Below are 22638 nucleotides of genomic sequence, written 5' to 3'. Positions count from 1 at the left end.
AAAACACATTTTTGACATCATATTGTAAAGGGGCAGACTAAGGACCGCGACTCAGAAGCTTCTTTTACTGATCCGAGTTTACCCAATATTGCTTCCACGTGGCTTCGCTGCTGGGCTTATCCTTGGCTTTTCCCTGAGAGTCCCCCTTTGAAACCTCCTCTTCTTTCCATGTAGTAGTATTGGACATTGGCAGGGAACCCAAATCATTGTAACTGTCCTGTAATTCTTCAATAAAAAAGCCGCTTTTGCGTCGACGCTTCTCATCCTCGAATCGTCGTTGCGCTCCACGCTGTTCTTCTCGAGACCCATATCCCAACCATTGTCGTCGATCTGAGCCTTCTTCGTGAGTATGTTCGCCGCTCGATTCTCGTTTCGAGATTTCTTCCAAACTTTCGGCACGGATTGTCTGCCAAGTAGCCGCACAATGCAGAGCACGTGCTCGTTTAACACGATCGGCATAGATTTCGGTCTTACTTGGCATTTTGCCGGGACGGGATGGAATTGTTGGTGAGACTCCCTGTTGTGTTGCTGTGCTCCGTCGGTACAGAGATACGCTAACGAGCCGGTCCTTCAACACTCTGTAGCATGTACTTTGTGGAAGGATCATTAGTAATGCCTTGAGTGCCTGAAATAGCATGGAGCCGCTACCTTCGCCCCAAGGGTCTGTGTCTCTTTCCAACATACGAACATGCAAGTGGCTAGAGTAAAAGAACAACCGAAATGAGACATAGAATCCACAACGGATCCACAGGTGCACACACGAACGTACCGAAATAGTGGTCGCTCCAACATTTCAACTAACCGATCGATCTCTAACAACAATTTCAGATTCAAATCCAGCGTGTCAATTTGTATCACGGACAAATATGCAGTTCGGTTTGCTCCGGCCCAGAAGGAGAGCGATATTGTAGCAGCAAGGTTGTGGGCGAATGAATGCAGAAGGATATGGAACAAGCGCAAGCGTTGGTCATCTCGTTCACTCTCACTCTTTTTTCCAACACAGTCCTTTAAAATGACTTTCAGGGAGATCGCTTCCTTTGAATTTAGGAGTACGTTACTCTAAGGCAGATTGCAAAATGGTGAGTAGAGAAGTAAACGGTCTATCTAGCAATGCGAGTACAACGCACCATGTTCTGAATGAAAGAAGATACAAAATGCAAGTCTCTCGACAAAGTGGCATCGTTCGAATTACCAATGGCTTCTTTCGAACTCAGATTGAGCTTCCCTTCTCTGGCGCGAACGAATCGTTCCAATTCAACGCAAAATGATATCATGACAAATTCAGGAGGCTGTAAAGTACACATGTAGGAGATGACAGAGGAAAGTTCTGCGAGGAGTTGTTCGTTGTATGAATGAAGTTGAATCAATGCCGAGAATACCTCACGATTGCGAGATGTTTTGCAACGCTTTTCTGGTTCAAGAAGATTCAGAGCAAATAATACACTAGAATTGTCCATTGGGAAGGAGACTGATCCGTCAATGCTTTCATTGATACTAGGCAATGAAACAGAGCTTATAGCACTTGAGACCTCCTCACCCGGCACAGGTACTGTGATCTTTGCCAGTACTTTCAAGCTCTTAAAAACAATCATTTTGGGAGGGCTGTCGACAAGCTGATAAATAATTGCAAATATGAACTCGCGAGCATACTGTACAAAAAGCAAAGATGTGAGTCAACTTCGAACACTGTTTAGCCTTCCCTGCATCAAAGGAATTTGTCTTACATCAGCTTTCAAAAGATCTGGAACAACCGATTCATACAATACAACCACCCACTGTAAAGCACAAAGCCTCGACATCAACATGGCACTGTTAGTGCGGTCATTGCTGTCACTGCTCTGACGAAACCACCCTGAACTCTCGATTCCCGTCCCATCTTGCTTCACATCCATTCGATACGGCGAGCGTTCTACAGCGGGTAAGTTCCGTGCATTCAGGCCACCGGGAGAGTCGAGCTCTTCGCGTAAAGCAACAATAAACCCATCAAGATGTTGAACATAGGCAGGCCCATCTCGTCGAACAGCATCTTGCAAGCATGCGTTAGCTTGTTCAGCGAGGGATCTTGTAGTCTGGTCAGGGAGGAACGTATCCTTGATAGTGGCGTTTCCGTTAAAGTCGTCCCCAATACTACAGCCACGATTCCCAGAAAGTAATTATGTGAGATTTTATATAGATATTGAACAAACATCATGAGCATCTATCTTACCTGAGAAGAATACCGGGCAAAACATGCGGCAAAGAGTTCCGAACCGAAGCCGATGCAGCAGACAAGTCAGGGCCCTCCTTCTCTTCAGCGACATTTGCAGCACCACCGTCATTTGCAGCCAATCTCTTTGACGTTTCGCTTACTTCGGTCTCTTCCGATTTACTTATGTGCGCCTTGAGAATTCGAGACATCCAATACATAGCAACTTTGCGGACGAATGGATCAGGATGCTCCATCGTTGTCACGAGCGATTGCAATATTTTATCGAAGTCTACGTGCGTGCGTTCCATTTCTGATTCATTCAGCCCTGTGTTGACGACTAAAAGCTTCGGTAATACCGATTGCAGAAAAGCCAGTGCAGACTGCCGAATCACCATGGTTGGATCCGCAACCATATCGAAAATTCCCCCCAAGAATAAATGGAGAAATTCGAGAATTGGAGATCCAACGAGCTTCTCATTCAGCTCTTGTAGCCACGTCAACGTGAGTCTATTGGTCGACTTGTTTCGTAGATACACAAATCGAGCAAAGACAGGGACGCAGTCTTCAGCTGCAAAGAGCCCCGCGTTTATGGCGCTGACAATGATCTGTTTCAGTGTCTTGTCCAATGTTTCTGCACCTCCTCGAACATTTCCATCGACGTCTGCATAAAGGCTCCTTAAGATCTCGTACAAGATAAAGAAATGTTGTACTGCTAGATTGGGGATGGCCTTCACAGTATTATAGAGTGACTCGGTTGCATAATACCGCACCCGTTGCGAATGATCCTGACAAGCGTGAACCACGCTGGCAAGGATCAAATCTCGACACTCTTCTGCAGCAGAATCTTGCAGTTCAGCTTTTTTCAGACCGATTGCACAAGCCGCCAGCGCCACCACACCACCCTTCCGAGCGTCTTCGTTGGTGGAGCGCACGTAATCGTCCGATAAGAGTAATAGAATAGCGCGCACGCGCTCAATTTCCTTTTGATAGACGAGTTGTCGGATAGTTTTTTCAATTTCCAGAGCAGCCAAACGTCGACGTTCGTAACGCTTGTGTGCAAGCCCGACCAGGACAGCTGCAGAAATGGATTGTTGTGACGATCGCTTTAAGCTCTCCCGGTTGTCGTGCATAGTGGGATCATCGTCAACTTGGTCGCGTGCGAGTCGGAGCATATCGGAATCGAACATCGTTAAACTTTCAATCTTTTGCCGCATAGACATCAGAACATCTGGCAAGACTCCCGACTCCAGATTACTATTGTCAATCTCAAGCTGTCTCGAGACTGTTGAATTTCGCGGTCCAGTGCTCTGGAGAAGAGATATGGTAGAAGGTTTGTTACCACTCAGCATACTGATATTCGATGAAACGATCTGTAATGGCGACGGTGGTGGCGGTGGAAGAAGGGTTACACTGCCGCGCGGAGGAGGAAAAGTATTCATTTCACTTCGAGGCGGTTGTTGTTGTTGTTGTCGTTGGCCATTAGGATCAACACTATCTGGGTCATATACGGAATCTTCCTCCTCATCGTACACGCCGGATGCAGCTTCTTTTACTGCTTCATCATGAGCAGCAGAAAAGAAATCTGGCGGTGAGTCTACGTCCATGCTATGGATGGGTGCTGTAAAGAAGTTGGAAGCGTTCCCTTTGGAAGGCTTCCCCTTGCGGAGTGCCTTGTCCCACTCCGATGCGTAATTGGGTGTGATTTCAGATTCTTGACTTGGGCCTTCACGCTCCGAGTTCTCGTCGTCACTTCCAGAGGACGACGAGCTTCTGAAAGCACCTTTGTTGTGGTCGATGGAAACCGCGAGGTCTGCATTGCTGTCTTCATCTTCACCGTCGTCTTTCCTGCTTGTCAGTGAGCCAGAAACAGAACCCTCCTTCAAGTCATCCGGAAGCCTCCTCATTGATTCTTCTGCATCGGCACTATTGATTGGTGCGATATCCGAAGATTCCGTAGCGTCGTTTGCCAACCTCACCGACCGACAGTCCTCGTCCTTGTTCTCCATCATGAAAGATGGTTTCTTTGTTCACCGTATCAAAGAAGGCCATGTCATTTACGCTTTGCCGAAACGCAATAGCGGCATCTCGTCCGTCAGGATTTGAAATGATAGGAGTAGGGATTTGAGTGTGGCGGCTGAATTCCAGCATCGTCAAGAAGATTGTCTGTCCGCCAGCAGAGTGAGGCCTTAAAAATAGAAGGGTAAGGCTTGTAACAGAGTCAGTGTAGAACCTATATTTGGCGCTTTCAAAAACGCGACCTTGTTGGATCGGAAAGGTCGCTCTCGAATTGACAAAAACTTGATGTCAGTAACTATAAATGTGCAGTACTGGTCATTTGGTCATCGGCTGTTAGCGAATCATTTGATACCGCCACCACGACTGTTTTCACGAGGCATTTACCAAAGCTGATACATATTCTTCCCGATAGGGTTGCACCAGCTCCTTTTGTTATTGTTTGTTGAACGACTGGATCGCCGTACTATAAGTACCTTTTTCAGATACAAGGCTTTTTATGAAGATTAGGTTCATTGGTCATTGATTGCACCTCCACGGGAAGAGTATGGCTACTCTACCGAGCATCGGTGTGTGCTCACAAAACGGATTGCAAGGGGCATCTGCAAGAATCCATCCAGGAATAAAGCATGAAGATTTCTTCAGTTGCTTTCGCCGCATCGCTCTTGACGGTGACGGTTGAAGCAGATTTTAAGGGTCTCCGATCTCGTTTTTTCCCGGCCGACGAAGTTCACACTGCCGTGGAACCCGAGACGCGGTCCGCTTCTACCCCAGCGGTAGATGAATTGCGCTTTGGTAAATGCTGGACGAGTCTCTTTGGCGATGCCTGCTATGACCTCAAGGTGGACGAAAAGACTAAAATCGGACAAGTCTGTTTGGATATCTTTAACGATGAAAAAACCGACATCCTTTTGATTACGTATGATCTGACGAAGTCTATCACAAAGGAAAAGGTAGACAGTCTCGATTGGTACTTGTCGCGGCTTCATTCGTGGGCTGGTGATTCCAAGCTAGAATATCCCCAAAGTCGTGGTGGGTCGCCTAGTCTTCGTCAATTCCCGACTAACGCCGCCTTTAGTCTTCGTGACAAACGACAAATCCACACCCTGGCCTTGGATTTGAAGAGCAGCTGCACTACGGAGTTAAACCTCTTGGCGCACGCATCTGTCGTATCCTCCAAGCAAACCAGCCGGAATTCGATTTCGAGTCTTCTCGAACCCGACCGGATGCAGCGAGCAACTGCTTGGTCTGACGGAAAGGCTATCGCAAACAACAAGACTTACATGACGTTCAGTCCTTTGGAAATTGCCTGCGCTTGTCCGTCCATCGCCCAGCCTGTGGAACCACCGGTGATCCCCTTGCCACCTAAATTACCCCCAATTGAGGCGGAAACGGAAAAGGAAGAATCCTCGGTCGAGAAAGCAAAAGAGGAGGAACTCAGTATTGTAACGGACGAGCCCAATGAAGTGGACTCCGATGAAGTCTCTTCTCAGAACGTAACTTTTTCTTCCGGAAGGGAAGAGACGAAAGAAGAAGCTACAAGCATCGTCGAAACTAAAGATGCACCCCCCATCAAAGATATCGCAGAAATCATCAAAGAAGAATTAGAAGATGAGGTCACTGCCTACATCGAAGCAGAAATTGAGGAAATTTTGGACAACTCCGTCGAAGAGAAGATCAAACAGGAAACGAAACAAGAACTATTCGACGAGATCCGATCCGAGATCAAAATTTTTGTGGAGACGAAAGACATACCCCAAGACACCGACGAAGACATGGTTGTTGACATCGAAGAAGAGGGCGAAGAGAAGATTGAAGAAGATATTGGGGATAGAATCAAGGAAAAAATAGCACAAAAACTGAATGAAAAGCCCTCAGTTGAAGGGGAATTGGTTGAACCGGATAAGCCAGCCGAAGAGAGCCAACAAGAAGGAAAGCTTGTCGGGGAGAATCCTAGTGTGGATGAGATTTCGTACGAGGATGAGAAATCTGAAGAGAAAGAGAAAGAAACTAAAGAATCTTTGAACGTTAAAGATACCAAGGATATCAAAGATACCAAGGACATCAAACCAGAAGACAAACCGGAGAAGCCACAACAGGTTCGTGTATTTAAACCAGCGATATCTTTGGAGGAAGATGGAAAGTGTCAACGAGCCTTTGCCCTTTGCAAGGATAATACCAAAGACGTCACTTGCTTTGCTGACATGAACAATAAGTTTCACCGCCTTGACCACTGGGGGTGGACTCACGTTGTCACTGGCTTTGATATCAAGTGTGAACTGTGGGCTGGAGCTTCCCGGTGCGATACTTCTAAAGGAAAGCAGATTGGTTCAGCTGTCATTACCAAATCGAGCTTTCAAATCGATTTACTTGATGGCTTTAAGACAAAGGATGTTCACTTTTACAACGGCAAAACCATTCTCCCGAAGGACTACCGTGACCAGGACACTGTGGCTCCACAATGGTACGGCGCGGAATACAACGGAGATGCCGGGCCTGTTTGGGATATCGAGGCAGACGGAGCCCATAAGGCGATGTTCGACGACTACGAGAAAATTGATCGTCACTTTATCCTTCATGCTACAGTCTGCGGCGAGTTCGAAGCAGGTGCATCTCACTAATAAAAACATTAATCGAAGGGGAAGCTACGGCACATTTCGTTCCGATAAATCTATAATGCATATTAGGACTAAATACGTGGACGCAACTAGAGTTTTTTTCCCAACCGACTTATCTATCGCTAACGTAGCTGAAGAGGAGCGGCCTGCCTTCCTCAATCAGACGTCGCCGAGTTTTCGCCCCGTTTGCATCAGTTTCATACGTACGTTGGTCATTTAAGCAAAGACTTGCTCTTTGGTGGACTGCAAAGCTTGCTCACCCATATCTTCCGACGCAATATCAGCCAAGTTTGAAACGGCCTTCTGCCATTCTTTCGTCTGCGCATCAATCCCCGACGAAACGGAAGCGGATGTCGAACCTCCAGGACCTAAGCCGGTTCCCCGTCCTCCGGACACAACGGACGCCGCAGTTAAAGATGCACTTTGGAAAGGCTTCACGCAGCCGCACAGTCTCTGTGTGACTGAGCTTTCTGATTTCCGAGATAGTGTGCGGATCCACAAATAATCTTGCGTCAGCTGTTGTAAAACGTTGCGTGAGGTCGAGGACATGTAATACTCGACAGATAGCTCGTAGTACCGGTTCCAACACGAGCCCCAATGCTCCAGCCGTGTTTGTTCCGACGACTCTACCGATCCATCCGGGCATTCGTTCAAGGCTGGTGAAACATACTCTGGTGGGTAGGCCCGAAACGCTTTGAGTTCGGGCGTTTCCAAGTTGTGCGATCTCAGAGGATCTACCACGATGGCGACGAACGGGTTGCCGTGCGGATCTTCTGCTCGCTGCCATTGCAACTGTGTACTAAGATCTGTCTGGGACAAAAAACAGTGCGAATGATCGCCAAGATCAAACGGATGCGAATGATACCAGCCCATGAATTTCTCTTTGCGTGTTCGCTCCAAAGATTCCCCCAATGCAATCATGTGGTTGACGACGTTCTCGTCGTCCGCAATCACCCGAGTTTCAAATCCTTCAATTGGCAAAGGAAACGCGTCCGTAATGACTAACGTGCGTGGAGTGTCCGGGTCGGGACGTCCAAGCAACATCCCCATGACTTCGATGGGATTGCCTCCTTTCGCGATGCCTTTTTGCACACCAGACTGACAATGCATCATGATTTTCATGATTGCTGAAGGAGAGAGCGTGACCTTTTGAAAATATCTGGGATCTTTCATCCAGGGAGCGGCGGATTGGAGCGTCTGCAATCGATCCGCGTCAAAGCGGTAGCGAGCGTCGGCTGCGGGAGTGGATGACAAGGTGGTGTCTTTCTTTTCAGCCATACCATCGTTCTGTACCGCATTTTGAAAGTCGTCGCCCTCTTTTGAAGCCATTATTCTACTCAATGTCGAGCGGAGTGAGCTTGCAGTAGGCTCGTTTTCTAGGAAAACAGTATTGAGACTCACCGTTACGTGGTTTCTGGTGTTTTCGGGAATTGGGCGAAGAGGCGACCTTCCCAGAATCCAGTCTATTCCTTCACAACAGACGGTTTTTTTGGTCCAGATGGGGCCCGCATTCTCACAGGCAACATAGACATGAACATTTCATGGGAGGGTTAGGGTTTTGAAATGTGTAACAGGGTACCGTTACATGTACTCACCAGCACAGTCTATTTTTATTAAATGCCTAACTCGGACATATGATATAAATATATTGAAATATCTGCAGACGGACCTACGATACGAATACAAATGACGTTACCTACGGACAAACAAAAAGAAGAACGCGAGATTTTTGTCCATTGTCACGTGTTTCTCTACTAGCTAGCTAGTACTAACGACGATGTTAACAGTTGACACGGCAGCTGGATGAGAAACAAAAAAAGAATCCCCAAACCAGAGGAAAATATTCTCAGACGCGCCATGAGAAAACGCCGTCTGCCCAGATCCTCGCCGAACGGGCGCATACTTCCTTCTTCCAGAACCAGTCACTGGATGCATCGCCATAGAGTCTTTTGCGAATGGGTACTTTTCACCGTGCTCTGTTTCAGCCCGGCGGGGACGACGGCCGGTGTCGCGGCCAGCACGGACTCGTTTCCGGCCCTTCTACCCCCGTTGACTGCCGGTGCCACCGCAGCGAACTTTCCTCCTCATCCTTCGTCCCCATGGTACGACGTGAATATGGGGACCTCTTCCGATAGCGATGGCGACAATGAGCTGGAAAGCAGTTCCGATTTCGAAGAAGTCGAATTGGGCGCCTCCTCTCTATCTGGCCTTAGTAATTCTGCAACGACAGACACGCGTTTCGGTACCAATAGGAACAACCACAGCAATCGACCCAGAAGCCACCCACACCCGCGAAAGGATTTGGAACAGTCGTCAACGGAATCGTTCGAACACGGCAATAGTTCACTGAAAAATTGTTCTACAAACCGTAGGAATAGACCAAGTCTCCTTAACCAAAACGATGAGCTCGCGGCTCCGGGAAACGACAAAAAATATCCTGCTTCTCGTGTAGGAACGAAACAGATCGAGACTTCTGGATCTCAGCCTTTGCAGACGCTCCAGAAACTGCAACAGATGCTCGATGAGACAGGTTACATGACTTCGAAACCTAGAAAATCGGAGACGGGACCTCAACAATTTGCTCAAGCTTCGACGGCCGTCTCCGTACATGAAAAGACTACAAGCACATCGAAAAACGCATTTACAGATTCAAGATCGCTTCCAAATGTGGTGGAGCACAAAGTGGATGTAAAGGCGGAGGCGTTAGCTATAAGTACGGCAGCGGCGTCCCTCCGAAGTACAGTGTCGGCAAGCCAAAGTGACTTGAACCCGTTGACTACTAAAAGTCCAGTTCCTGAGCCGACCGAGAAACTATGGACGAGCCAAGACCGGTCCAAATACAAGCGTCAGCAATATTTATTGCGCAAAGCTCGAGCAGAGCAAAAGGATTTGCAGCACAGAAATACTCGCCTTTCGAGTGAACCGAATATTCCACCCCCGCCCCCTCCGAGGATGACTTCAACCGAACCACAACACTTTTCATACTACCAACAAACAAATAGATACCGCCAAGCCCCACATTTTCAGCCAGCGGTGTCGGAAGATGAAGAAAACGCATACACTGATGACGGCCTCGGGTATACGCTTCCAAACCTGCCGGTCTATTACAGTGACAACGAAGGTGAATCCGAAGAAGTTGCCGAGGAATTCGCAAAGTCGACTACAATTCAGGAACTGCCTTGGCAACAGTTGCCGGCTGAATCTTCGTCTATGCAGTCGACGATTGGAAATCCCCATTCTGCCGTTTTCCGACCTCCTCAATACGTGCGAACGCTCCCACACGACTACTTATCACAACAGCAGCCGTATATCCAACAGCAGAACAATCATCATCACCACCAACAACAGCAACAGCCATACACCGGATACAACAGCAACCACCATGTGCCGTATACACCGCATCGATATCCATATCAGTATTCTACCTACGGATACGGACCACCACCGCAACAAGGTTACACAGCAACACAAGGAGCGTATAAAGGTTTGTATGGACCTCAATGGGTGCAGTCGAATCACCCAAATTATGGGAATTACCCCGGAACCCATTCTTCACCACCGCAACATTCACAGTCTCACTTCGAATCGCCGCCACAAATCTTAAAAGAAGTCCCCAATACGGGGAATGCGCGGATGGCTTCAAGTACGATCAATCCTTCGAAGGCAGGTCACCAGCTTTCTGCCTTAGCAATGCCCAAACAATCGGCTACGGTTTTGACAACTTCAGTTGGAACCCATCCCATGGAGACATCGCAATTGGGCTTTGGTACTAGTCAGGTGGGTTCATTGCACCTTTCCTGTATTCGCTGAATTGCATTTCTCACTGAATATTGTTGGCACCCGCAGTCTTTAGCAGAAGCGAGTGCCCGGATAAGCTTTGATGCGATTCAACAAATAAGTTTCATGATGATGATGACAGCCTTACTTTGCTACTCAGCCGTGTCGCCCAGGACGTTGCCGTTGACGGAATACAATCTTCGCTTTTATGAGAATATTCAAAGCGTTTCCCTCTCGGCTGTTGTTCCCATAATTAGTATGGTGTCAGTTTTTGATGCGCGAGAAAATGATGTCAATCGCATCGTGAATACTTTCTTTTTCTCGTTTACTTTAGGTTACACCATGGCTTTTGCCGGCGAAGTTGTCATGGCGACCGTTGTTCGCCTACTTACATTTTTCTGGTTTGAACCCAATATCTTTTCCTTGACCCCCATGGTTCCGGTTCCGATTTTGCCATGGGTTTTACGAGAATGCAAGTACCGTCCAAAGCGTATAACACTGCTGGCAGCAGACTTCGGAACGAGCTGCGTTGCTGCGCCGTTTATTGAGGAATACATGAAGCTGAAAATTGTACAGTGGTTCGTCGATTTACCAAGGTACGCGTCGGACCTATCGAAGTCTTGCTCATTGTTAAGGATGTTGATATTCAAAATTCTGTTCGCTCCACGTGTAGAAACTTCAATTGGTCCACTCGCATATCGTCGAGAAGCAAAAAGAGGCGGAGGATTGCGGAAGCGGTTGTCAGAGGTCCTGCAGAGCGAGACATCGTTTCAGCAAACCAATACGTCACGCACATGTTGGCTGCCAGTTTGGGGATGAAACTTTGTGACGCGGGGCGCCGTATTTTGATGTACACGAAAGTCTCCAATGAAAACAAAAGCTTTTACGCCATTTGCAGAGGGATTTTTCCTATCCATGAATTGTGCGGAACGATGACAGCTCTGGCGTTGGCGAAGAGAGATCTTTTAGGGGTAGACCTTCCTGTGTGGAGGATGCTGTTGCCAGCAACCATCGTACATGGGATGGCGAACCTCCGGGGAATGAAGCCTATCTTCAAATGGAACTCGGCTACGCCCTGGTCGGAAATGCAACTCTCACCGTTGAATGTACCCGATGCGTCGACCCTGCCGCAGCTTTTGAAGAAGGGATACGCCAAGTTGATGTGGGCAATAATTCTTGCTCGAGTTCTTGGATACTGCATTAAGAATTACTACATGGTGAATAGACAAGCTGTGAAACGCACGACGACATATGCAGGGAATCATGCGGCCTTTTCGGCAGAATTGGCAACAGCGGAAGTTCTCAAGCAGAAGAAATGAATAATTTTCTCCTATTATATAATGTACACTTAAAACGCTTACTGTTAGGATTTTAGCTACCGACACGTCCTTCCTCGGGTTCATCTTTTCTACATTCCCAAAGAGCGAATAGCGCGAGAGATTCTTCTTTCCTTTGCCTATATCGTAGCTTCCTAGCAGGCTTTTTATCGGTATCGATGACTCTTATTTGATAAAAGACGTCCTCACCGGCAATCTCGACCAGGCCAGGTAGGCCATCCTTCTGCGTCGATTTCACAGTCACCGCGCACCGACCAGAATGTAAAACGTCGATATCCTTGCTCGCTTCAAAGCAAAAGGAAACAAAGAAACTGATGTCGCACATGGCCAAAGAGAGCATCCAGTTTTGCAACAAATACACACATTCTTCTTTGTCCAGAGTCTCAACAATACCCACTGTGCGCTTGCGAAACGAATCCATGATTTGCTTGTTCGGAATGATTGGCTCTTGCGAGAGCAGTATTTCCCGAAAAGTCTGTATTGCATGGCAAATCAGGTCGATTTTATTTGACTTCGAAGGAAATGGTATTGGAGAGTGTTCATTCAAGCTAGGTGGTGCTTCCCCCAACGTTTGGGATACCAGCGAATCAAGCCTATCAATGAGGATCTCAGCTTCATCTTCAGAGCCATTGCAAAGCCATACGAGTCGGCGGTAAACAAGTACCGCACCATCAGCATCCAAGATATCAAGGTTTTGCAACTGAAGTAGATCCTGAAGAAAAGGCTCCGTATGCAATACGCTTGTCAGGATTCTAATAAGAAAGTTTTGTTCCTCGCCCCCCTGAAGACCATTGAATGGCAGAGCATCCGACAATTTTCTATCGTCTATTGTGGGCTCCCCATTTTTCAGCGTCATCATGGATTCTCGACCATGCCACACAATAAAATTATTCCGAGGTTCTCTCAGAAGGGATAGGAGGGCTCTTTCCACTGTTTGAGCGTCTTGCGAGAATAAATCCACGGGATCGTAAGCTGGATGATCATTACTCGGCACTGATACATTACCCGTTTTTATCCACTGGATAAAGGTGTATCGGGTATATCTGTACTTGAATCGAGTCGTTGGATGCACCAACGGAGAATACGCTCTGTACCCTGCTTTGGGTTTGATTTCAACGGTGATCGATCGTGACTTTGAGAAATTGACGCTACTAGGTAGCTGAAGTCGGTAATCAGGAACTAATGATGCAGTTGGATACATAGGTTTTTCCATTGACTCTGCCGAAACCAAGCTCCAGTCTTTCAACCTCCCTTCCGGAATTTTACCAGACGTAAGGCTAGCCTCTCGAATGACAGCGACAAACGACCAATGTAAGCGAATTGATTGCGGAGCGTCTACGTAAGGAGCCAGTTTTGGTAAGATGCAACTTCGAAAATACAGACAGGTGTCTTCTGGAATTGCAACCGAATTTGGAAGGTCCTTGAAACATCCAGCCATTTTCAAATAATCTTTCTTGATGCGCAGTAGACATCCGCGCCATTCAGGATTTAAAGCGTTGGCGGTAGAAGAACGATGAGCGAAAATAACATGTTTTCCCCCCTCCCCCGCATATGTCCAGTCGCTGGCTATCATGGCATAATGAAGAGCTCACCATCCTTACGAGCAGAAAGAGAGAATGATATCGAGATATCTTCACTCTCAATTAGGTGTGTCCGCCCAGGAAGTGATGTCTACGCATTACACTACGCCGTATCCGTTGCCCACGATACGTCCGGGTTTGTACAAGTGTGACTCTGATAGGATGAAACAGTGCCATGTCGAAAATGGGGCCACGTTAAATGACAATGCCTTGCTTGTCGTCGTCACGATAAAACTCAACCTCCAAAGTTAATAATTATAGGGAAGAATTTGGCGACATCCAACGTATGATTCGTCGATATATCCCATATTTGTTTCGTAGATATTTCGCATATTTAAAGAAAGCGTTTCAACAATCCTCGCTGTACGTTTATGTGTTTCGAAATCTGCTTTTTATCAGGATGCCATTTTTTGTTTTTGTTTGCCTGCGCTTGTCTTCTCTACATTCTGCTTTTCTAGTATTTTCCCTCAAGACCAAGTCCAACATCATGATCCTCCATTCTGTATTACTAACGCTGTCAACATTAGTGGTTGTATCAGCGTTGGATGTGGAGATCTCAGACTTCACTTGCGACAATTCGTATCCGATGACGACTACCCTCGAAATGAGTTGCAACGGGACTTCACGTTGTACTTTTGGAGAAACTGCCATCATTTCTGGTATCCGTATGTATCCATCCATCTTATCATTGAAAATTGCCCATGTACATTGCTCATTTCAATTCTTGCTTTACTTTTAACCAAAACAGTGACCTACAGCGGAGTCGACCAGACGGGTATTCAAAACAACCAGGCGTACGTTAGCTCTGAGCTGGCGTTTCCTACAATGAATTTCAATATACTCAATATGATGAAAATACCTCTGTGCGATGAGTCGCTTGTCGCCGACTCTGGCAATACGAATGAATGTCCCGGGGATGGAACGTTCTCGTATTCCGTTTATTACAATTTGCCGAAATCAGGAACCGAGTCTGCATCTTGGATGGCTTCGGGCTGGACGGGTACAGGCTACATCGAAATATACGCCGAGGCTAATGTCAATATGATGATTGGTCGCTGCAGCATGGACTTGCAAACCTACGTGACAGCGTCGGAAGAAAAGGGATATCTTCGAACGCCGTCGGCGGCCACGGCGGCGGGCATTTCTTTGGCCGCACTGGCTGCCTTGTCCCTCCTGTGCTTTTGGTGCTGCTGTTGTATGGGGCGAAGGAAGTCCAAAACGTCCCACGAAGGCGAAGAGACGACATCGTTTACGCGGATGAATGACGAAATTCCGTACTCGGTTAATGCGGCGGATAAAAAGTCAGGCCTCAAGAAAGCCCTTGTCGAGTAATTTACGTTCAGGCTTTTATTTCCTTGGTACTATAAATGAAAGCACATGTATCAATATTGGCCGTTATAGTCTCAGTTTTGGTCTGTTGTTATTCTACATTTACATTTACATTTACATTAGTATTTTACTTGGGCACATGGTCAGCATCGGATTTCGACACAGGCGGACGCTCGCTTTCCTGCAAAATTTGAATTCACGGTCAAAGAAAACAGGAAATACCAAGCAAATGTGTGCACACCATGTATCACGGTGAGGTCGGCTTATCAGTCAATATTAGTTCGTCTACTCTCTATCTAGAGGTCTACTCTACTAGCTAGTAGAGCACAGCGTTGCTAGCTCCCGAAATCGTATCATGTTTCTCTTGACTGTGAACCCTTTTTCCTCACGACGAGGGTTAAATGGTTCGTGGATACGATATGTGTACAGGTTACATTGAAAACGAAAAGACGCTTGCGATGCGAACTGGGTGACGGAAGGTAATACTGGAAGGATGACAGACATTTTGAGTAAAAAATTCAGGGGGAAAGGAGTCGAAGCAGTCGCCGACGTCACACAGGGGTTAGTCGGGCCACGCCGCCGGTGATGGATTTCTGATCGTTGTTCGTCGGGTTGGTTCGTTCGTTCGTTCGTCCGTTCGTTGGCTCGTTCGCAATTCACGACGTGTGTGTGTGTGTGTGTGCGCTCGGGTTGTTTCTTCGCGCGCAATAGTAGGTCGCGATATTTTCTCTTGGAAGGCTACCGACGACGACGACACCTCTTTCGGGTCGTTCTTCTTGCTTACCCCCAACGACTCCATTCGACACATCATCACATCTCGTCGGCCAAAGCACTGGAAAAGCTACTTTACAAATCTAGATCAAGTGCTATTGTACCGCACTCTCTAGTCTCTCTCGCCTTCCATTCACTGTTGATTTTTGACAACAGATTTTCGGATTGAGTGTGACCATGTTGTCTACGAAACTTTTCTGGACGAGTTCGGTTTTGGCTTCCAGTGCGGTGCTTGCCTTTCCCACGTCGCCTGCGACTAGGACTCCTCGCAGCACTTCCATTCTGAAGGTTGCCGTGGACCCCACAACAGTGACCAAGAAGGAATACGAAGACATCTGCGGGGTTTCGTTCGACGCCGACACGTTGGAAGATCGTCTCAAGGCAACGAACTACTTGTATCCCAAACACGTCGAAGTCATCGATGACATTGCTCCTATTGCCGGAGCCATGGTGGATGAAATTGTAAGTGTCCGTTACTGTTGCTTACCTTAGTCCCCCGTTCTCTTGCTCGAGACAAAAGGTCCTCTACGAGCCGCAGCGGAACCTCACGTTGCTGGGTGATGTCAAAAGTGTCACTCGCAGCCGCTAGTAAAATCACCACACAAAACCAACAATTCTGTTTCTACGTCGTCTCACATCCTCCTCTTTTCCCCTTAACGGTCTTTTATATCTGTCTCTTATAGCTCTTGGAAACTGGTGAAAATGCTTGGCAGCCGCAAGATTACCTTCCCGATCTCTCGCAGGACAATTGGCATGACTCCATCAAGGAAGTCCGTGCCATGGCCAAGGAAATTCCGGACGAACTCTTGGTCGTGTTGATTGGCGATATGGTGACGGAAGAAGCTCTCCCAACCTACCAGACGCTCTTGAATACCTTTGAAGGTTGCGATGACCCCACCGGCACTAGTGAATCTCCCTGGGCACGCTGGTCCCGCGGTTGGACTTCGGAAGAAAACCGGCACGGCGATTTGCTCAACAAATATCTCTATCTGGGCGGCCGTTGCGACATGCGCAACATCGAGGTCACCATCCAGCACTTGATTACGAACGGATTCAACCCGCAAGCCCGCAAAGACCCCTACCGCGGATTCGTGTATACGTCCTTTCAGGAACGTGCGACCAAAATCTCGCACGGCAACGTGGGCAAGCTGGCCCGCACGTACGGCGAAAAGAATCTGAACAAGATTTGTGCAAAGATCGCGGGCGACGAAGGTCGCCACGAGAAGGCTTATCAAATCTTTTCCGAAGAAATCTTAAAGCGTGATCCGGACGGACTCATTCACGTTTTTGGTGACATGATGCGTGGACAGATTGTCATGCCTGCGGAACAGATGACGGATGGCAAAGATCCGGATTTGTACGATAACTTTTCCATGGTTGCCCAGAAGACGGGTGTGTATACAGCCCTCGATTACGCAGAAATCATCGACCATCTGGTGAAACGGTGGGATTTGGAGCACCTGGAAGGTCTGTCACCGGCAGCCGAAAAGGAACGGGAGTACCTGTGCCGATTGCCGGAACGCTATCGCAAATTGGCGACCCGATCGATGAACAAAAAGAAGAAAGTTACCGAAGACGAGGATCCACTCAAATCCTTTGGCTGGATTTATGGTCGGATGGCTTGAGCCAGCGGACGGTGGTAGATGATGTGTCTTTGGAGCAGGATGCTTTCGCGTCCTGTCCGGTATTTTTTCTCGATATTTGCATTCCCACTTTCTGTTATTTACTTTAGACATGGAGCAGTGTAGACAAATTCAGCTATTGCGTCTGCCATTCCACCTCTACAATTGCTTCTTTTTTCGTTTTGTTTTCGTCTCTGGCCTCATGGTTCACTCCCGGAAAGTAAAAAGCTAGGTAGTGGTACTGGGACGTTGCTAGTTGTGACGCCCGTCCGCAGTAGTTGTCGTGCGTATGCGAACTCCGTTCCGTTGCCCAACGAAATGAAACTGCGAGTGACGACGCCTTTCGCCGTGCAGCCAAGGGTCGGGTTAGGACCGACTCTTGCGGGTGCGCACACAAAATCGAATACGGATATATACGGACCAATCGAAACAATTCCAATCGTTCGTGACAAAACCGAAAAAGGATCGCGTCTGTCCGTCTCTCACCTCTTCCTCGGAACCAGCTGCCATGTCTTACCCACGTAATTATCACTACTAGGCTGGTCAGCGATCCAACCCTACCAATACCCAACGGTGCCTGGCCTATCTCTACGTTCACGCGGACATCCTTACATGGAAACTCCTCCACGCGCCCTGTTCCTCACGTCGCACTAACGTTATTTTTTATCATAAAAAACAATCCGGAGACCGAACGCCCAAAACCAACGAAACCGACCCAACCAACACACGCAACGACGGCCTTGGGTGTAAAGTCCAACGCCGCCGCAGCCGCAGTCTCCCCTTCGCCAATTCATCCCAAATCAGACGGGATAGTCTCTGTTACAATCCCGTCAAGGATTGATGGGCAAGAGAGACACACGTTGACACATTGTCTGTGATTGGTTGGTATAAGACTTAGGTCGACCTTCTCGTACTCTCTCGACGCGGTGAGCTTGTCCAACCCGCAACTCTCCGCCGAGACATTCGGCGTGTGCCTGTCGTCCGTTACCTGACTCGCAACGACACGTTTTCACAGTATCAATTATGGTCTTTTCACGTGTAGTTCCTCCTCCTCCTCCTCCCCCGCCGGCATCGAACGTTCCCGTGTGGACACAGAGTCCCGACCAGAGGATCTGTTACGTAGTCCGGCACCCGTGGGAATGGGTCATGAATAACATGGCACACGCTGCAATGGAATCGATGGATATGCCGTCGGCCTTGCCGTCCTCCCTCCTGGCGGCGGCGGCAGTGCCCGCCAACGCGACGCCGGCGTCGGCTCGTCGACGCCGGACCAGCCGACGTGAACGAGGCCTCCATCCCGCCACGCTCAAGCTCGAAATTGTACACGGCACCGATATTGTCTACGCCGTGCACGGCACGTCGGCGGCCTTTGACGGACTGGAAGATAAGGATGAACTCGTTCGGACGATGCAGCGGTGGGGATGCGATCACTTGAAATTGTCGCCACCGTCGGTCTTGATTAATTGGGACGTGACGCACGAAGAATGCCTGAACGTTGTGGGGAAGCAGTTGCCCGCTGTGGAATCCAATAAGGATGCCAATGTGGTTGCCGTCCTCAAGGAACCCATGGGAAGCCAAGGTCAAGGTATCTTCTTTGTCAAGAACGCGGAAGAAATCCATGTCGTCATTGAGGAACATCGACAACGAGCCGAAGCCGAACCGGCCTTTTTGGACAATCTCATCGAGGCCAAGGGTCGCATCCCGAGTTGGGGTACGTTCGTTTGGGCGCTCGTTCTGTGTCTACTGCCTCGTCACACTACAGCTTGACGGTTCTGGATATGGGGACCTTTTCTCCCTCTCTTTCTGGTGGCTAACCGTTTTCGTCGTGTTTTTCGATTTTGTAGTGCTGCAGGCGGAAGTGGTTCCTTCCCTACTTATTTTTGACGGCCGTAAATTTCACATTCGAACCTACGTCGTGGCCGTGGAAAACCTAGACCATCCGGATTTGGTCGACGTCTTTGTATACAATCGACACGAAGTCCGGGTGGCTGGCGTCCCCGTTCCACCCGACGGCGGTACCGAGCGTGACCGCAAAGCTTACATTACCAACGGCGCTCTTTCCACCACTACCCAACGTGTCCTGATCGATCAAGTCGAGGAACTCATGTCACGGAACCTCAAGTCTGCGACAGAAGCCTTCGTGGCCGAGACCTTTGGCAAGCACTTACTGCCGGACTTTGGAGGCCGCGTGCGTTGCACCCAACTCGACAACGACGGCCCCACGCCGATTCGCAAGTTCGCCATGGCCGGGTTGGATTTGATGGTGACGGAAGATAACCGACTATACTTACTCGAAGTCAACGCCAATCCGGCGGCGCCGCGGGAAAACACCATCACGGAAGACTTTGCCAACCACTTGAAAGGTTTCTGGAGAGATTTGGTTAATCTCGTGACGGACGTGGACGCACCCAACTTTGTCCCCGTCAAGGATATACTCCAACAGCACGGGTTGTTGGATTCATGAGATCGTACCGGGTACAGTGCGTTGTGGACCCTGATTGTCAGTGAGTATTCGGTCGAATCACGATTGGGCGGTAACGAAAGTCCCCGTTGGAAAATTGTATCAATCATTACGAATAAGAATCGGCTAAAGCGAAACGAAAACATACGAAGTTACTACTCGTTTTAGACCGCTGTTTGTGGTAAATGGCGTGTGTCTGTGTGTGTACGCGTGCGCGTGTAATTGTAGGCAAGTCGAGTGACCACTGAACATGAAAACGACGGCGACAGAGCGCCGATGGGGAGGTTGCAGGGAGGAATAGTGTTTCTACGCAATTGACTTGACCGCGGCTATACCGGCACTTTCTCCGCTTTCGAGAGCCCCGTTGAGCGTAGCCGTGGCCATGTGATCCCCGCAAACTAAAAGTCCACGGGGAAGATCCTTACCACGATAGGTGGAAAGATCCCGTCCTCCGTTAACATTGGCCGGCATGGGCCCACCGAGCTGTGCCGGCTGGGCATTTTCGATATCGTAAATGCCCTTGAGATCCCATCGAGCCAGAATGTTTTCTTTTTGTTCGGGAAAAAATTTGGCGAGCTGGGAGCGGACGACGGCATCAAGTTCGTCTTCTTTTTCGTGGTAGTATGCCATGGCGTCGGCAAGGATGGTAACACTGCATAAGTTTGACCCGTTTGGGGCGTAGCCGTCGGTGACAACGGAGGGGAAGCAAATATTGTTGATGGGCGCCTCAATGGAGCCCCGGTCGTCCCCTCCGTACAGAATGAGAATTGGGTCTTCCACCGGAGCGGGACCGGTGAATCCGTAGTAAAGGCAACCGACCTGGCGTTGGGGCTGTTCCGGGAGAGAATCTAGCGATTCAAAGCCATTGATTTGGGAGACTATCCGTTGGGCTACCGTGCCGTCCGTGGCCACAACCACGGATTGGGATTGGATGCGGGTTTTGCCGTCGAGAGATTCCACCAGGAAACCCTTATCGTTTTGATAAATTCGTGTGACGGGAACGTTGACGCGAACGTCGGCCCCGGCGGCTTGGGCCTGGTCCACGAGCTGGTGAGCCACCGCACCCATGCCACCCTTGGGTAGGGTCGCGGCGCCTTCGGAGAACATTTTGAAGACGAACATGAACATGCGAGACGATTGCTGATCGAGTGGAGCGAGGTAAATGCCTTCCAGAAACGGTCGGAAAAATCGCTCAATAATACCGGCGCCGAGCCCCCAGCGGTACTGTAGGGCGTATAAGGTATCCGTCTCTCGTTCTTCAAAGAGTGCATCGACACTTTTCCATCGGGCCGTAAAGATTAGCGGCAGGAGGGCAATTTTGTCCAGAATGGATCCAACGGGTGCGGCAATGGCGGCCAACAGATCTTCCGGTTGTCGGAGGGGATCGGCTACTTTGGCGAGCCGGGTGCGGGTTCGAATTTTGACGAGCGCTCCGGGAAGGAACTTGCCCAACTGGAGGGCGTCGTAATCCAACAAGCGCTTGGCGGCGGGGTATTCCTCAATAAATACGGCGAATCCGCGATCGAGTACGAAACCATCTTCGGTGACATCCGACTGGACGCGCCCGCCCAGGGTCTCGCTGGCTTCGAGGAGCACCACGGACTGGCTGTTGTCCGCGGCGCGAGCGGCAGTGAGCGCCGCGGTCAATCCACTGACGCCACCGCCAATGACACAAACGGCGGCGGATTCCGTGGGTGGTCCACTGGGTTTGTCCTGGAGTCGGGTAACTTCCTTGGGAAAGCTTTCCATTTTGTTGACAATGGGTGTGGCGGGCATGGTGGCGGGAGTACGCGGAGGAATGGCGGATTGGGGTTCGTCGGAGGAGTCGGAAGCGGTTGGTGGTGCGGGACGCCGGCGCCGGAGACGTCGAAAGAGAGATTGTTCGGTGGTGGCACGCGCTTGGGGTGCTCCCGGAAGCAAGGAACCGAGTATGGGAGCGGGGGAACCGTTGAAGGATCGTGGTTGGAGTACAAATGCGTGACTTACAGGCACGCGGAGCACACAACCGAGTACCGTCCAAGCGAGGACTGCCCGGATCCAGAACGGTGCTTCCGCTGGGAACGTCATGCCCGCAAGCTTAGGACTACGCTGGTAAAATCAAGCGATTGGCGATTCACTTGTATATAGTTGTGTGTGTATCTATGTGTGTACGTGTACGTGTGTTTGTGTTTGTCGGAGCGAGCACCGCAGAAGGATCCGTCCAAGTTGTCCACTTTCGTACGAAGCTGCGTGTTCGGTGCCTGGATATCAATCTATGGTCCGGTCTTGCAGTAAAACCCACTCGTTAATGAACGACGATCAGGAAAGGCAGCGAAACGTGTAGTTATGGTACACCCGAGACAGAACGACGGCCTCCGTATTCACAGTCCAAACGCCATTGTGAGTTCGGTGGTCTGGTCGGGTCGAATTCGTCGAGAGCCTGACTGTGAGACTGAGTGAGGGGGGATTGGATTCGGACCCCCTTACACGCGAACACGTCACACCCAGAAAATAGGGTAGGGTTAAAGCGCACACATTCCTATTGTGAACTCTGACTGTGAGCCAGTTTTTGTTGGGTACCGATCGGAATGGATTTCCGGGTTTTCGTGAGAAACATACCAAAGGAGGCGGGCATGGTAGGAGGGCGCGCCCGCGTCGTGTGTCTGTGAGGTTGGCGTGCACGGCAATGACGTCGCTAGGGTTTGTTGTGGTGTGGTGACAAAAATGCTACTCCCCATTACTATTAGTATTGATTGTGCGTGTCCTTGGTCACTTCCGAGAGTTGCGTTTGTGTTCTGGTGTTGGCAACCTTGGCGTTTCCCTTTCTGGTACACTTTGCTCGATTGTAACAACCACCACCAGCATATCTCTGTTGTCGACGGTCTCTAGGGATACACAGTATACATATATAAACACACAAACACTTGTGTGTTTGCAATCGTCCAAGTCCGTTCGGGACTCCG

The 22638-nt window shown here is 49.2% G+C and overlaps 8 protein-coding genes across 8 annotated transcripts; 5 read left to right on the top strand and 3 right to left on the bottom strand.

Annotated features, from left to right (window-relative positions):
- Positions 1-64: 64 nt before the first annotated feature.
- PHATRDRAFT_43088 (predicted protein) lies at positions 65-4197 on the bottom strand (the record flags this gene model as incomplete). The annotated part of the gene is made up of 5 exons (XM_002176852.1): positions 65-698; positions 770-1059; positions 1128-1649; positions 1725-2127; positions 2207-4197. 5 exons carry the CDS (start codon positions 4195-4197, stop codon positions 65-67), a joined length of 3840 nt encoding a protein of 1279 aa, XP_002176888.1.
- A 594-nt stretch (positions 4198-4791) lies between these two features.
- On the top strand, positions 4792-6894 carry PHATRDRAFT_43087 (predicted protein). Its single transcript, XM_002177384.1, has one exon. The coding sequence runs from the start codon at positions 4831-4833 to the stop codon at positions 6820-6822; it is 1992 nt and encodes a 663-aa protein (XP_002177420.1). The 5' UTR covers positions 4792-4830; the 3' UTR covers positions 6823-6894.
- A 141-nt stretch (positions 6895-7035) lies between these two features.
- On the bottom strand, positions 7036-8209 carry CSN5 (COP9 SigNalosome subunit 5; the record flags this gene model as incomplete). The annotated part of the gene is made up of 1 exon (XM_002176851.1): positions 7036-8209. The coding sequence occupies exon 1, from the start codon at positions 8146-8148 to the stop codon at positions 7036-7038; it is 1113 nt and encodes a 370-aa protein (XP_002176887.1). The 5' UTR covers positions 8149-8209.
- A 436-nt stretch (positions 8210-8645) lies between these two features.
- Positions 8646-11955, top strand: PHATRDRAFT_43085 (predicted protein). The gene is made up of 4 exons (XM_002177383.1): positions 8646-10596; positions 10666-11192; positions 11270-11518; positions 11566-11955. The coding sequence occupies exons 1-4, from the start codon at positions 8677-8679 to the stop codon at positions 11798-11800; spliced, it is 2931 nt and encodes a 976-aa protein (XP_002177419.1). The 5' UTR covers positions 8646-8676; the 3' UTR covers positions 11801-11955.
- Positions 11956-11967: 12 nt separating this feature from the next.
- Positions 11968-13576, bottom strand: PHATRDRAFT_43084 (predicted protein; the record flags this gene model as incomplete). The annotated part of the gene is made up of 1 exon (XM_002176850.1): positions 11968-13576. The coding sequence occupies exon 1, from the start codon at positions 13504-13506 to the stop codon at positions 11968-11970; it is 1539 nt and encodes a 512-aa protein (XP_002176886.1). The 5' UTR covers positions 13507-13576.
- Positions 13577-13940: 364 nt separating this feature from the next.
- Positions 13941-14845, top strand: PHATRDRAFT_43083 (predicted protein; the record flags this gene model as incomplete). The annotated part of the gene is made up of 2 exons (XM_002177382.1): positions 13941-14178; positions 14262-14845. Exons 1-2 carry the CDS (start codon positions 14001-14003, stop codon positions 14843-14845), a joined length of 762 nt encoding a protein of 253 aa, XP_002177418.1. The 5' UTR covers positions 13941-14000.
- A 1466-nt stretch (positions 14846-16311) lies between these two features.
- Positions 16312-17238, top strand: PHATRDRAFT_9316 (predicted protein; the record flags this gene model as incomplete). Its single annotated transcript, XM_002177381.1, has 1 exon — positions 16312-17238. A coding segment is annotated over one exon (927 nt), but the record flags the coding sequence as incomplete, so codon positions are not given.
- A 749-nt stretch (positions 17239-17987) lies between these two features.
- On the top strand, positions 17988-19842 carry PHATRDRAFT_43081 (predicted protein). The gene is made up of 3 exons (XM_002177380.1): positions 17988-18161; positions 18278-18946; positions 19080-19842. The coding sequence occupies exons 2-3, from the start codon at positions 18382-18384 to the stop codon at positions 19697-19699; spliced, it is 1185 nt and encodes a 394-aa protein (XP_002177416.1). The 5' UTR covers positions 17988-18161; positions 18278-18381; the 3' UTR covers positions 19700-19842.
- Positions 19843-22638: the final 2796 nt, after the last annotated feature.

This window comes from Phaeodactylum tricornutum, chromosome 1 (assembly GCF_000150955.2).
Source record: "Phaeodactylum tricornutum CCAP 1055/1 chromosome 1, whole genome shotgun sequence".
Lineage (NCBI taxonomy): Eukaryota > Bacillariophyta > Bacillariophyceae > Surirellales > Neidiaceae > Phaeodactylum > Phaeodactylum tricornutum.
Note: the sequence above shows the minus strand (reverse complement) of the source record. Positions and strands in the feature narration are given on the sequence as shown.